The sequence below is a fragment of the Mytilus edulis genome, chromosome 13, assembly GCF_963676685.1.
Source record: "Mytilus edulis chromosome 13, xbMytEdul2.2, whole genome shotgun sequence".
NCBI lineage: Eukaryota > Metazoa > Mollusca > Bivalvia > Mytilida > Mytilidae > Mytilus > Mytilus edulis.
Window position 1 is genome coordinate 35,407,212 of NC_092356.1, and position 15,613 is coordinate 35,422,824.

Sequence of the window (15,613 nt, forward strand, 5' to 3'; positions counted from 1 at the left end):
TCCAGATACAAGGGCATTATTTCCCTGTAAAGTAAGCAGTGATGGCAATTGTCTCCCATCATGCGGAAGTGTCTTTGCACATAAATTAGAATTTAAAGCATCAGAAATAAGACTAAGAATTGTAATAGAACTTGTTCAAAATGAACATCTGTACTTGGATAATAACTTTCTACTAAAAGGAACAACAAACACAAAATCATCAAAGAACCTACCCGCAATATTGCACAGTATTCAGACATGTATTTGCCTGGAATTCATCTCACCGAAAATATTATTAGAAGCATTTACCAAAAAGAAATAATGAAGATCAGATTAGATAAAACCTATATGGGAATTTGGCAAATACATGCTCTTTCAAGTGTGTTATGCACTCCAATATATTCAGTTTATCCAAAATTAGGAAGTCCAAACGTACGCCAGGACCTAAATCGCCTCATTTTACATAGAGAATATAAACATGAACACCCTATTTACATTTTTTGGACAAGTACAAGGAGTGCGGATATGAACAACGAGCACTGGGTACCAAATCATTTTGTTCCTATCCTTCCTATAGACAACATCATGATAGAAAACAATGGATGTAAAGAGTTGGATGAAGAACCTGGTAAAGTTGAGAATGCAAAGCAGATAGATGAAGAACCTGGTAAAGTTGAGAATGAAAAGCAGATAGATGAAGAACCTGGTAAAGTTGAGAATGAAAAGCAGATAGATGAAGAACCTGGTAAAGTTGAGAATGAAAAGCAGATAGATGAAGAACCTGGTAAAGTTGAGAATGAAAAGCAGATAGATGAAGAACCTGGTAAAGTTGAGAATGAAAAGCAGATAGATGAAGAACCTGGTAAAGTTGAGAATGAAAAGCAAATAGATGAAGAACCTGGTAAAGTTGAGAATGCAAAGCAGATAGATGAAGAACCTAGTCAAGTTGAGAATGCAAAGCAGATAGATGAAGAACCTGGTAAAGTTGAGAATGAAAAGCAGATAGATGAAGAACCTAGTCAAGTTGAGAATGCAAAGCAGATAGATGAAGAACCTGGTAAAGTTGAGAATGAAAAGCAGATAGATGAAGAACCTGGTAAAGTTGAGAATGAAAATCAGATAGATGAAGAACCTGGTAAAGTTGAGAATGCAAATGAAGTTGGAGAAACTTTTGGCAATTCTTCTGAAATTGAGAGTCAGGACTGTAGTGACACAAGTTGGAAAGATGTCCCAGATCAGTCTGAATGTGTGGGAAAATATGTAGTCATCAAGTATGACAAGAAACCATACCCAGGTGTTGTAGAGGATGCTGGAGAGAGCGACATATATGTACAATGTATGCATCGAGTGGGCAAAAAAGATAATAACTGCTTCTTCTGGCCTAGAACAATCAAAGACAAGTGTTGGTATGAGTTTGATGATGTATTAGCAGTTATCCCGGAACCAACAAAAATAGAGGGATCATATTCACACTACAAAATTGACCAAGACATATGGAATCAAATAACAGATGAACTGAAATAAAAGAAATTAATTTCCCATGGGATTGTGTGACCTTTTTAAGAATAATATGTCGAAAACAAATCTTTTTACAGTATTGTGTAGAGTAGTTTTGTAAATAAATAGACTGAACTAACATTGTAAGACACTTTTAGACAATCAATTGTCCGTCCTGTAACAAGTTGATGTCCGTCCTGTAACAAGCTGATTTCCCATGGGATTGTGTGACTGCAACGACCCTTTTTAAGTCTCATATATAAAACATATCTTTTACAGTATTGTGTAGTGTAGTTTGGAAACAATTATACTGAAACAACATTGAAAGACACTTTAAGACAATCAGATGTCCGTCTTGAAAAATAGAGAACAAAATATGAAAAAAAGCAAAAAATTGCTTCCGGCCGTACGGTAACGGATACTGGATGTGTAGTGATTGATAATTTAGTCTTAGATTATTTGTTGCTTGTTTATGTATGTTTTTGTACAGTTCTTTTATAGTTCTGTTGCACCAATGTCTCAAGATAAGGGGGAGTTTTGAATTGTTAACTTTTGACATTTGTTTTCTCGGGTCCTTTTAAAGCTGACTATGCGGTATGGCTTTGCTCATTGTTGAAGGCCGTACGGTGATCTATATTTGTTAATGTCTGTGTCATTTGGTCTCTTGTGAATAGTTGTCTCATTGGCAATCATGCCAAATCTTCTTTTTTATGTATAATTGTTAACTTCTGTTTCATTTGGTCTCTTGTAGAGAGTTGTGTCGTTGTCTATGAAACCATGCACATCTTTTTTTTATATAAAATAAAAAATTACATCACTGTGTTAGACTATATGGACTTTTACAATTTTGGGAGACTATTAAAAAATATATACCTTTTTAACAATATTTTGATCAAGATCAGGTGAATTACAGGTAGAAATTAAGATCCAGTCCTTAAGAGGACCCCATAATCCCTAATGTTGTTTTAGTCTAATTACCAAATGTTGGAGAAACGTGACCACACCACTTAAGGTTAAGTGTGTCATCGTCACAAGATGGGCTCACATCGTTTTCAATAATAAATTCATCTTCAAACTTGTTCTTATTCAAATCTTTAAAAAAAAAATCAAATAATGTTCCAATAGATACATTGTTTTTTTCCTTTTGACGTCCCTTATTAAATAATTTCCAAAATTCTTTTGGATTTTTATTTTTTAATTTTTTCATGTTGTCACTCATATCTGCATTTAATTTCTTAATATTTCCATCCATCACTTTCTTATAATATATCTCACTCTGTCGTAATCTTTCTTTAAAAATATTTGACCCATACTTTTTATAAAGTCTTTGTGATTTTCTTAATTCTTTCTTTGCTTTGTTACAATCTTTATCATACCATTGTTTATTGTTTTGTTTCTTAGAATTACTCAACATAGTTTTAGCATACACATTTGTACCAAAAGTAAGTTTTGCAGAATCAATCAATATATCAGAAACTTCATGTACCAAATTATTCATATCATTTTTTGAGATATTTTCTTTATCATTTTAAGTATTCATATTGCTCATAACACAATCAACTTTATCTGTATCAATATTTTTTCTATATTCATTTATTTTTTCCATTTTCCATTTTCCAATCATATTTTGTTGTACAGAATGGTTTTCAATTTCATTATTTTTAATCAATGATTGACAATCTATATGTAATGATAATTATAGAAGTGGGAGTTCGTTTGTCTATGTGGAATGAATGACTTGAGTACTATTCTTTATTTACCTTAAACAATACAGTTTATCGGTATAATATGCATAAATATACAGTTTACAAGTTGTATAGCATTAACATACACATAAATAACAAACGTCAGAAATATCAGTTACATATTATACAGTTTGTGAGTTTCAGACTACATATAATAAACATAGGTCTTAAATAATATTCCTGCATTTAAATGCATAGAGTAAGTACTTTCATAAATTACAGAGTTCCTGAGTGTTTTCAACAGAAAACAATTGTACTAAATTATAAGTTGACGGTCTAGTCCAATAATATTTCTTGATAAACTTTTTACGTATATCATTATAACTTGTACATTGTAAAATAAAATGAAATTCATCCTCTATTACATTTTTATCACACATAATACACATTCTACTATTTCTACTTATTCCATAAAAACGACCAGTTTCAATGCATAGATTATGTGAGGACAGGCGAATTCTTGTTATCCATTTACGAGCTATTACAGGAATACATTTTTGTAAATAAAATTGTAATTCTACATTTGACACAATATACTTATATAATCTACACTTTGGTGATGTTTCAAGCGTGAAATGCAACTCTTGTTTAGCTTGATCATATATTCGTTGTTTGGTTAATTGTAAAAATTAACTATCCAAACAAAGTACCAATTGGTTGTCCCAATAATAATTCATACCAAGATCATATAAAATTGTTTTAATACAAGTTGCCCAGTTTTTACATTTATTGCTATTTGCTACTAGTTCTTTGTAACAAGACTTTATAATACAATTTTCACTACCGTGAATTTTAGTCCATATTTTGAGCATCCTAAAGTTTTGCTCATATAACAATGAAAATCTTCATAATTCATAATATACCATTACATTAGAAGTGGACCTCTTGATGAGAATAAAAGATATACACCTAGTAATGTTTTACAATAGTCCAAATGAATATTTTCTACATTTGGTGCTCTATGAACACCCCAAACTTCACAACCATGCATTAAAATACTACATACATAAGTGTCAAATAAACTTATTGAAGTAACAGTGTTCAGGTATAAGGATAATGCCTTTTTCCTCATACTAAACATAGCTTTCCTGCCTTGTTCAGCACAGTGGTTTTGAGTAATATAAAATTTACAATTATAATGAAATAACACACCCAGATAACAAAAATGATCTACAATATCTATGGTTTACCATTATAAATCCATGTCTCAGTAAGACTAATTTTCCCACCTTTACGAAAAACTACTATCTTTGTTTTTTTTGGTGTTAACTGAAAGACCCCATTTCTCAGTATAACCAGATAAAGTATTTAACATATTTTGTAAGCCTTGGATTGATTCTGACATCAAAATCATATCATCAGCATACATTATTAAAAAAAGTGTTATGTCCTGAAATTCAAGTCCACAGTTACCATTATTAATAAATTCATTCTCAAAGTCATTGACATAAAATGAAAATAAAATAGGGGAGAGAACTTTCCCTTGCATTAAGCCAAGATTATTAGAAAAGTATTTTGAATTAAACCCATCAAATCTAATACAAGATCTTACATTGTTATACATTGATCTTAAAATATTAAGCAATTTGCCTCTGATTCATAATTTAGAAATCTTGTACCACAAACATAGACGATCAACTGTATCAAACGCTTTGAAAAAGTCAACAAAGCAACAATATAATCTATTACCTTTACAGAAAGAATTTTGTATGACAGAATATAAACAAAACACAGCATCTACTGTACTGTAACCATTACGAAAACCAAATTGTGCATCAGATAGAATATTGTTCATTGATGCCCATTTTAATAATCTACTATTCAAAATAGTAGTGAATAGTTTACCTAGATTGCTGACAAGACTTATACCACGGTAATTTGCTGGGTCGTTCGCATCCCCGGATTTAAAAACTGGCACTAGAAAAGCATCAGACCAAGTGGACGGAAAATATCCAGAGCTCAAAACGGCATTGAAAATAGTACATATATAAGGCAGCACAAGGTCCTTAAATTCAATGAAAAATTCGTTTAACAAACCATCTGGAACATGGCTTTTCTCGCGTTTTAAGTCATGTATAGCTTTAATAAGTTCATCAATGGTTATATCCATATCCAGTTCTTCAAAAATACACACATTATCTGGCATGTCTGGTCTTCTGTTGTGCTATTTACTATCAGATACTAAAGTTTTGAAATATTTAAAAAAATCAGTTACTGTATTTTTTACACATCCACGTCACGTCATAATCAGTAGATTAAATCCTATTGGTTGATTGATTGATTGATTGATTGATTGATTGATTGGTTGATTGCTTGATTAATTGCTTGATTGAATGATTGATTGATTGATTGATTGATTGATTTGTTGGTGTTTAACAATAATTTTACCGCTATTGGCTATTTCCTTTTAGTCAGTTTGTACTGTTGGAGCAAGCCGCTATGAGAACAACCGAACATGAACGCTTCGGCAGGCAAACTGACAATCCGTGCCAATTAAGATTGGAGTCGAATGCGCCTGGGACGTGCTGGGTACGAACTCATGATTCCAGTGTTGACATGCTTAGCCTAGTAACACAATCTTCGAACTATTAACAACACTAATGTATAAGGTAAAACATGGCTTAGCTCCAGAATATATGTCCAGTCTTATTGTATCAGCTTCTGCAAACCAAAAATATAATACGAGATTTTCATCCTCAGATAATTTTATAATTATAAAACCAAATACAGAGTTGTATAAGTCTAGTTTCTCGTACACTGGACCAAAAGTATGGAATGCTCTTTCTAATTCATTCAAAAAATCAAATACAGTATCAGAATTTAAATATAAATACAAATCTATGTACTTTTAACATTACCATCATATTTGTACTGTAATGCCATATCATAATTGTTTATTGAATTTTAAATTGTATATAATCTTTATTTATCATTATTATTATTGATGCATTGTTTATTTTTAATGTAATTATTATTGTATTAAGAAAGCCTTATTGAAAATTGGTGTAATCCAAATGAGTTACTCTCTCTAAATAAAGATATTATTCAGTATTACCACTATAGGCCACCACGGAACCTTGATTAATCATAATGCTCGTGTATAGTGATTGTCGCGCTTTCTTTACTGCTTGAATGATAAAGAACCTGTGTAGTAACTCTGAGACCCCGTTTACACTGACAAAAAAGATCGATCTTTGGTCCAGTGTAAACGAGTAAGATCGATCTTCAATCGGACTTAAAAAATCTACCTCTAGAGGTGGTTTCAAAAAGATCGATCTTATTTGAATCGATCTTTTTTTTTTTTTTTGGTGTAAAAGCTTATATCGATCACGATCAATCTTTTTGCAGGTGTTTGTTATAGTTAGATAGGAAAATAAAGGTCAGACCGGTTCTTTTTATGTTGTGGTGTAAACTCACTGGATTAAATACGATCGATCTCGATCCATCTTGCTTGTGCAATGTAAACGCGAACAGGTCTTTTTAATATTGATTCAAATAAAGATCGATTCAATTTCGTTTCCAGTGTAAACGGGGTCTAATAAGTCATTATAGTTAGTCTGTAGCACGGCAAACTGTTTTGATTTTCTTTATCCAGCATTTATGAGAGGCAGTCTAGCATACATCCCGATCGAACTATATTGCAGAATAAAGCTACCTTTTGAAGTACTTGTTCTTGTTGTGAATATGCAGTGAATATTTGTCACTAGACATAATATAAAGCAAGCAAATATCAACCAATCAATCAATCAACTATGTATCCGTTATAAATCCATGTTTGCTATATTTATTTAGTACATTGTACATAAAGATATTTGTAATAAAATCAAATATTTGATATTGTCAAATAAACCAACTTCCTTAAAGTAAAAGAGTCCGTATTATACCAACATTTAATGTAAAATAACTGTATACCGCCATCTTGGATCGTAAAACAGGAGGACATATCCGGTTGCGTTTTTAGCTTAATTCTGAAAAATTTAAGACAGATAAGTAATGAATGTGTTATACTGTTCTACGATTAAAGAACTATAAAGAATCTGTTGATTTAATAAGACTGTTTAACAAATACCAATTATTTGCTTTTGTTTGAATCATTTTTTTTCCTTCAAATTAGCCAGTTAAGGGGAGACAAGTAAACTCAGTAAAATTTTGGAATGTTTTAAAAACAAGTATTATGATACCATTCTTCCTTTTTTTTATTTTCTTCAACCATATAATAACATTCTCATCATGCTCATATTTGATTTAAAAATTTCATCTTATAGATGTCATCTTTTTCACAAAAAAATGGGTTTGCATGGATAATCCATACATATTTGGGCAATTTGAACAAATTCTGACTTTAAATATATCACGGAGACATATTTTTTGGTACATATTTGAAGAAAAAACACATGGTTAAGTCTACATTTAGGCAACTTTTAAGAAAATTCTATCTGAGGAAATATATGCCGAAGATCCACCCTAAATGGATGTTATAGTCGAGTTGTGATACTCTATATTAATTGTGTCTTTCGTTGTGAATTGCTGTCTTATTAGCGTATACAGTACATCTATTATTTTTTTTCATTCTAAAGAAAAACGTGTACGGGTGGCGTGACAAACATAATAATACACTTTACAGGTACATCTCATTATATTTTTGTTGTTGTTGTGACCACGTGTGAGATGAATCTTCAGTCATTCGGTAAGTTTCTCAAGTTATACATTGTACTTTTCTTTCATATAAAGCAGAAATATTGGGTACTGTGACATCATGGCATTTTTTTTACTTCTACAGATTTAGGTTGCATTAACACACCTAGACAAACCTATGCAACTATAGAATGAAATTTTAGGCACGAAAATTGAATGCATTTTATTGATCAAAATATAAAAACTTTTTGATTTTGATGTGCATATTTTTTAGTTCCTTGATTGTCAAATACGCAAATTGAGTAAGTCACCAGGAAAATTTTTATAAAGACGATTATATATATATATAAAGGACATAGACACAAGTAAACATTGAAGTTCTTTGTATTGATCGACACGAACAATAGAGGACAATAGATAACATCTACACATCCAATGAATAATTAAATGCTATACGGAAACTAAATGAAATCCACGCTTTTATCTATTTCACGGAATAGTCTTTAAAAAGTTATCTCAAATAAAACAAATAGTTGTAATTTTTCCGAAATCAATGAAATTTGAAATTGTGAAAAAGACTAGACAGGAGTTTAAAAGAAAATATAACAGGATGGACAACTTTGCAAAAACAAAAGGCGGATAACAATTTTTGTAAAAAAAATTAACAATATGCAAAAAATGAAAATGAAGGACAGAGATAACAACCAGAAGAAAGCATGGCATTTTTCTTCCTAGACCCTAATCCTAAGAGAGCTTCGATAGGACTTGTCCAATCCTTCTCAGTCATAGATAGGGAGCTACCATTTGATTTTAAGAGGGAAGGAAGGTGAATGAGCTAGGATCATGAGAAATTTGAAAAAAGGAAGGAACAGGAGTTTTGAGTAAAAAAGGCAGGATGAGCAATTTGTGATCACTTGTCAAAACAAAAAAGTTAGGATGATTATGTATGTTAAAAATTTCAAGATGATCAATAAAAAAGGTCGGACCGAATAGTGTGAGGAAAAGGCAGAACAGAGATTACGACTTAAGAAAATACAGGCCCAAATGTTTCATCCTTGTTTAATCCCCCCTAAAAATAAAATGATAGCTCCATTACTCTTGCAAAATTGAATCGTGGCTGTACGGGAATTAGGACGATACGATTCTTGTGTGAAGAGAAAGAAACAAACAATTAACAAGCAAAAGTCCACAAAACACTTTACTGAAAACTAAAACAGACCCCCCCCCCCCTTTCCGCAAAAACAAATGGGCTAAACTTTTTGATTTCTCTTGTCTGCCAGTTCAAAAACGAAAAGAACAGTAATCGTAGTGAATGCAGAGTATATCGTCTAGTCATAATACTAGTACATTTATATTTTGGGGAAAACACATTTGATTTAGGTGAATTTTAGGCTTAAATGATGAATAATTAACATTTCTGATATTTAGGAAAACACTACAAGGGTAAGAATTTAACAGTTCATGCAGTAAAATTTAAATATAATTAACTTCTTGCAAGAAACGTGGAATAAGTACATATATACGAGTTCTGCGGTTAAAAATTGCCACATATAACCAAACGATTTATCATTTTTACCTGTACAAAATGAGACCATAAGACGCAAAACTTTTAGGAATTTTGGTCCTCAATGCTCTTCAACTTCGTACTTTATTTGGCCTTTTTAACTTTTTTTTATTCGAGTGTCACTGATGAGTCTTTTGTAGACGAAACGCGCGTCTGGTGTATGTACAAAATTTAGTCATGGTTTCTATGATGAGTTTATTTACAACCACTGGGTCGATGCCACTGCTGGTGGAGATTTATTTCCCCGAGGGTATCACCAGCCCAGTAGTCAGCATTGATATGGTTATATTTATAAATTAACTGTTTACAAAATTTTAAATTTTTGCAATACTAAGGCTTTTCTACCTCAGGAATAGATCACCTTAGCTGGATTTGGCAAAACTTTTAGGAATTTTGGTCCTCAATGCTCTTCAACTTCGTACTTTATTTGGCCTTTTTAACTTTTTTGGATTCGAGCGTCACTGATGAGTCTTTTGTGGAGGAAACGCGCGTCTGGCGTATGTACAAAATTTAGTCCTGGTATCTATGATGAGTTTATAAAGCTTTATTTAGAGTTGGTATAAGCAAGCAATTACAAACCAGTAATGTATCTAAAATTGATGAGATTTGGAATGATTGCTAATGAGACAAGTATCCACTACAACTTCCTTGGAATCTATTAGTATAGCATTTTAAAAATAAATAGACCCTTAATATAATTACAGACCAAATTATTCAGGACCTAATTAATGCCGCAGTGAAAGCCAAAGACAATGCTCACTGTCCGTACAGTGATTTCCGTGTAGGTTCGGCTGTATTGACTGAGGATGGACACATTTTTTCAGGTAATGATTAGCATTATTATAGTAGAAAAACAAGGGATATGGGTTATCCGTTCATGACCTTGACAACATTAGTACATGTACAACAAAAAAACACAGAAAGAGCAAAGGAACAGCGTTGTTGTCGCTGTTCTTCGTCTCAAAGTTGCTAATAGATTATTGTTTTGACATTTTACTTTAAATACGGAAGTTGGGAATTACAAAGTGCATGTTCAACGTTTCGAACGTGTTAAGTGGGATTTCTTATTTGTTTATTGTGTTGTTGTTGCTTAATTGCTTCTTCACGTGAATAGTTTAATATCGATGGCAGCTGCTTTTGAGAATACTGTCTGACGTATTGGTATTTAGAGTTTGACATTCGGACTCTTTGCTATGGTTGTTACTCCTTCAGACTAAGCTGACCTTGAATTACTTTTCACTGTGTTATACATTCAAGCATGCACTAAGGTGAGGCTTGGGAATTTTTGTCAAATGTTGGGACTCCTTGGTTTCATAACCTGAAGGAGTTGGGACCGTAGTTTCCTAATGATTTTTTAATTAATCAACGGTATGTTTTAGAGAGGTACAAAATGTAAAATGTATATGATATAAAATATATCAGTGCCGAAATACTGACTCCAGTACGTGTTAAAGTATAGGGGACAGATAACTCGCCAACATCGGAATTGAACCGGTGCTACCGGATGATCTCCATATCATCTGCGAATAACATAAAACAGCCCTCTAATTCTTCAAAATCTGTCACTCACTAGTTGCCCGGCAATCTTGTTTAATAATAAGATAGCAATTATGAACGATTAGACAATGCTTAAAGACGCAATGTACCAAGAATATCAAGATAACCTTGATAATAAGAGATATTGGTTGAACTGGATTACAACAATACGAGTGGTCTGTATTTGAAATTATTGTTTTACTTATATACTCGAATTATTGTAGGTGCGAATGTAGAAAACGCATCATGTGGTTTGAGTATTTGTGCTGAAAGAGTTGCCATTTGCAAAGCAGTTTCCGAGGGAAAACAAAATATAAAAGCAATAGCAGTAATATGGTAAGATTTCATACGCAAATGGTATTGTATTGGAAGGTATGATTTATTTTCAATATACTGATACCGTAACGAAACATGCGTGATGACATCTTTTAATTTATTTATTGTTTTGGTCTCGAGGCTTAGGACTGAATTTTTAAGAGAATAAGTTGTATAAGACTTTATTTCAAGATTACACCATAATTAGCAACTATTAATATAAAAAGGAAGATGCCTCATAAGTGCCAATGAGACAACTCTCCATCCAAGTCACAATTTGTAAAAGTAAACCATTATAGGTTAAGGTACGGCCTTCAACACGGAGCCTTGGCTATTAAGGACCTCAAAATGACTAGTGTAAAACCATTCAAACGAGAAAACCAACGGTCTAATCTATATTACAAATGAGAAACGAGAATCACTTGTGAGCCAAATCAACAAACGACAACCACTGAACATCAGGTTCTTGACTTAGGAGAGGTGCAAACAGATGCAGCGGCTTTACACTTTTAAATAGGTAAAAACCTCCACCCTTACCTTAAACAAAGTGTTATATCACAACATGGAAAGACACACTGTAAAATATCAATTGAAATGGCTTAACCCAATCAACAGACATAATAACACAAGTAAACATATACTGAACGAATACATTTGAAATTTGATATGAAGCTTATTTTCCCTGATGCCCTAAAACACTACTAATAATTCTCAATTAAAAATATACATTGTAAAAAATTTGACCTAATTGGATGACAATAAAAGATATGAATTCAATAAGGAGTCGAAAATCGTGAATCTTGGTTTTTGAAGTAAAACAAACATCTGGCCTTTGTTAGTCTTGTATGATTTTAAATTTTAGTTTCTTGTGTATAATTCGGAGTTTAGTATGACGTCCATTATCACTGTACTATTATGCATATTTTAGGGGCCAGCTGAAGGACACCTACGGGTGCGGGAATTCTCGCTACATTGAAGACCCATTGGTTGCCTTCGGCTGGTGTTTGCTCTATGGTCGGGTGGTTGTCGCTTTGACATATTCACCATTTCCTTTCTCAATTTTATCCAATGGGAAGTCAATAATAGTATTAACCTACCTTTGGGAATACGTTTTAAAAGTAAATATATTGTGAAATATTCTTTCGAAATTACTTTTTCTTACGCCGAATTATTTCAGTTGTTGCCCAACAACAAATAACATTGTTCATAAGAATATGTGTCATGATATACGATCAAGCATATATGTATACACTGTAAAAGTTGTGCTTAGAAATTTAACACTGGCAAAACACGTATAGAATAATGATCTCAACGTGTTTTTGTATTTAATTTCTAAACACATTTCTTAGCAAGCGCATAATATCTCAACATGACTTGAATTTAAACACTTGTAATGTGTTTAAAAAGGAGAGTATTTAGCAATAAAACACATATTTCTAAGCTAAACACGATTCTAAACACAATCCTAAACACATTCAATTTGAACTAAGGCACGTTTAAACCTAAACATGCAAAAAAGTGCATAATAATTGTGCTTAGAAATGTGTGTATAACCACTATTTATACAGTGTACACAATATCTATCTATATATGCTGCAAATGATGTTTAAAACATTCTTACACACTTTGTAAGAATACCAAATGATTATTTGTTGGTAAATCGTATAAAAAAGTCTTTCATTTTATCTGTATGGCACTCCGAATTCTGTCGCCAATAAGATATAGGCAAGAATGCTGACAGTGCATGCATGGATGATGAATTTACTACTTCTTTTCCTTCATACATAATGGCCATTGAACTAATTTACTTGTCTTATGTTTTCAGCGATGTGAAGAATGATTTTACAGGATCCTGTGGAGCCTGTCGACAGTTTTTTGAAGAGGTAGGTTTTATTACGTTGCCTTGTATACCATAGTAACTCAACCAGCCTTGTAGCATATTAACTCAATCAATGTTGCCGTGGTGCAGTGGTTAGTACATCGGACTATACTAACACAAAGGTCTCTGGTTCGATTACCGGTCCGGGTTGAAACCATTTGCGAGTATGGACTTGAGGAAACGTCGGAAGGGGACGACAAATAGCTGACTGACCCGTGCTTAGAGAGAGAGAGCAATATCTCTTGCGCGTTGAAAACACCCTTCACGGTAGATTTCGAAAAAGAGCAGTCTAATGCCGCTACAAGGCAGGCACTCGCACCAGCAAAGTAGAAAGGGTTTGATATAAGTTGCAAAACTTGTTTCCCAATCCACTTTAAATAAATATGTTTAAACTAAACTAACCAATGTTGCAATATGTATCTCTATTTGTTTTTTAATATGAGATTTCTCGATCGAAGTAACGAATAACACAGTAATGCTCTTAGCTTCAACATATATGCAAAAGAATAACATTATCACATAAATCTTTAATTCATACAATTTGATGTACAGTAGTTATTGTTCACGGTTTATGTAATTTATACGTGTTTCTCGTTACTCGTTTTTTTATACAGATTAGACCGTTGGTTTTCCCGTTTGAATGTTAATTTTGGGGCCCTTTACAGCTTTTTGTTCGGTGTGAGCCAAGGCTCAGTGTTGAAGGCCGTACATTGACCTATAATGGTTTACTTTTATAAATTGTTATTTGGATGGAGAGTTGTCTCATTGGCACTCACACCGCATCTTCCTATATCTAATCAAATGACATATTTAGATTATGATGATTTTCATGTAATTGTTTTCTATCTTTAAAAAAATCGTAAAAAGTACTAAGTAGGGATACATTATGAGCATGCAACAAAGAGACTGATATAATAATGACTTCGATGTAAGAACGAATTTGTGTAAACTGATATTATATGACTAAACGCCTTTTCAAAGGAGTAAATTGGTGTATTATTAGTTACATAGTGTGCTAGTGACATAATACGGTATATATGGGGTCAGTAAATTTCGCATGGGGTGAGAGCGAAGATCGAATCCCCATATGGAATTTACTGACCCCATATATACCGTATTACGTCACTAGCACACTATGTAACAGATTTATCTTACCGAACAATCCTAACGTGTGATATTTAGACTAATGAACTATCAAAATGAGCAAGTCTTCAATACCAAACTACTTCCATTGATCATTCAAAAAACAGATGTCAACAATAACAACTTGTTAGTTTTAAATGTGTTTTATGAATTTATTTCAATCTTCATCATCAATATCTTCGTCTGTTGAAGACTTTAAAAAAATGTCTCAGTACCGTTTTGGTTTTAAAAATGGACGTAAACCCACTAATAACCGTGTATTGAAAAGCCCTGCCTCCCTATTCTTACTTAATATGGAATATACACGGTCTCCAAGCCCACGCTTTTAATCAATCATATTCCTAGAAATGAATAGGAGGTACGATACAAAGGTATTTTTTTTTACAATTGTCTGGCTCATACAGAAAGGTTGTGTTGAAGAAGTAATTCTGAGATGTTATATCTTTTATTGAGAGGACTTTATAGTTAATCTGAGTAAAGTTTAGAATATCTTATTATAGAATATTTAATACAAAGCTTCTAGATGTTAAGACCAATCCATTATCATTGAAGAATTCGAAAAGATCTTTAGAATGTTTAAAGTGTCTATGTATCTTTTTTTTTTTTTGCCTGGTTATTTCTTGTTATCCTTTATTACTCCACCCATTTTTTTTTTTAACAAAGAATTTTTATTTCAAGAGTATTTTCATTATAGGGTTGATAGTATTTATTCTTAATTTTCAGTTCAACATGAAGATGGATATATACTTGGTAAAACCTGATCTAACCGTGAAGAAAGTAACGGCAGAAGAACTTCTTCCTATGTCCTTCAATCCAAAAGCTCTTCAAGAAGAAAGAATTTCTTAACACGCTTAATTCTGTAAATTCAGAAATTATTGTGTGCACTTATAACTATTGCGATTTTGTCATTTTAAACAAAAATGTAATTCTAACTTTTGCGATATTGAGAAAAATCCTGTTTAATTCATATACAGAATGTATAACTGCGAGTTTAAATTATTGCGTTTATAACACTGTCTCATTTTTCGCAATAATAAAAACCTCGCAATAATTTCTGAATTTACAGTAGCTATCAGAAAGAATTTGAATAAAATGATGAATAAATAATATTTTGACTTTGTTTCCAATCGTTTTGATTAGGGAGAGTGGGTTCAAAGCAGATTGAGCGACTGACCTCATTTTCTGTCTGATAATATAGTTTATGTTTGCCAATCTTTTGTTTCTGTGGTATTGTGGACAGTGTGTTTATTTTTTTTCCCCTTCCTTTTGACTTGGTGTTTTGGTACTTCTTTATTCTTAAATGTTATTTTCTAATCTTTA

General features: G+C 32.4%; 1 protein-coding gene across 1 annotated transcript; it reads left to right on the forward strand.

Moving 5' to 3' along the window:
- The first annotated feature begins 7,816 nt into the window (after positions 1-7,816).
- On the forward strand, positions 7,817-15,400 carry LOC139500819 (cytidine deaminase-like). The gene is made up of 5 exons (XM_071289689.1): positions 7,817-7,908; positions 10,125-10,244; positions 11,181-11,292; positions 13,097-13,154; positions 15,017-15,400. Exons 1-5 carry the CDS (start codon positions 7,890-7,892, stop codon positions 15,137-15,139), a joined length of 432 nt encoding a protein of 143 aa, XP_071145790.1. The 5' UTR covers positions 7,817-7,889; the 3' UTR covers positions 15,140-15,400.
- The last annotated feature ends 213 nt before the right edge of the window (positions 15,401-15,613 follow it).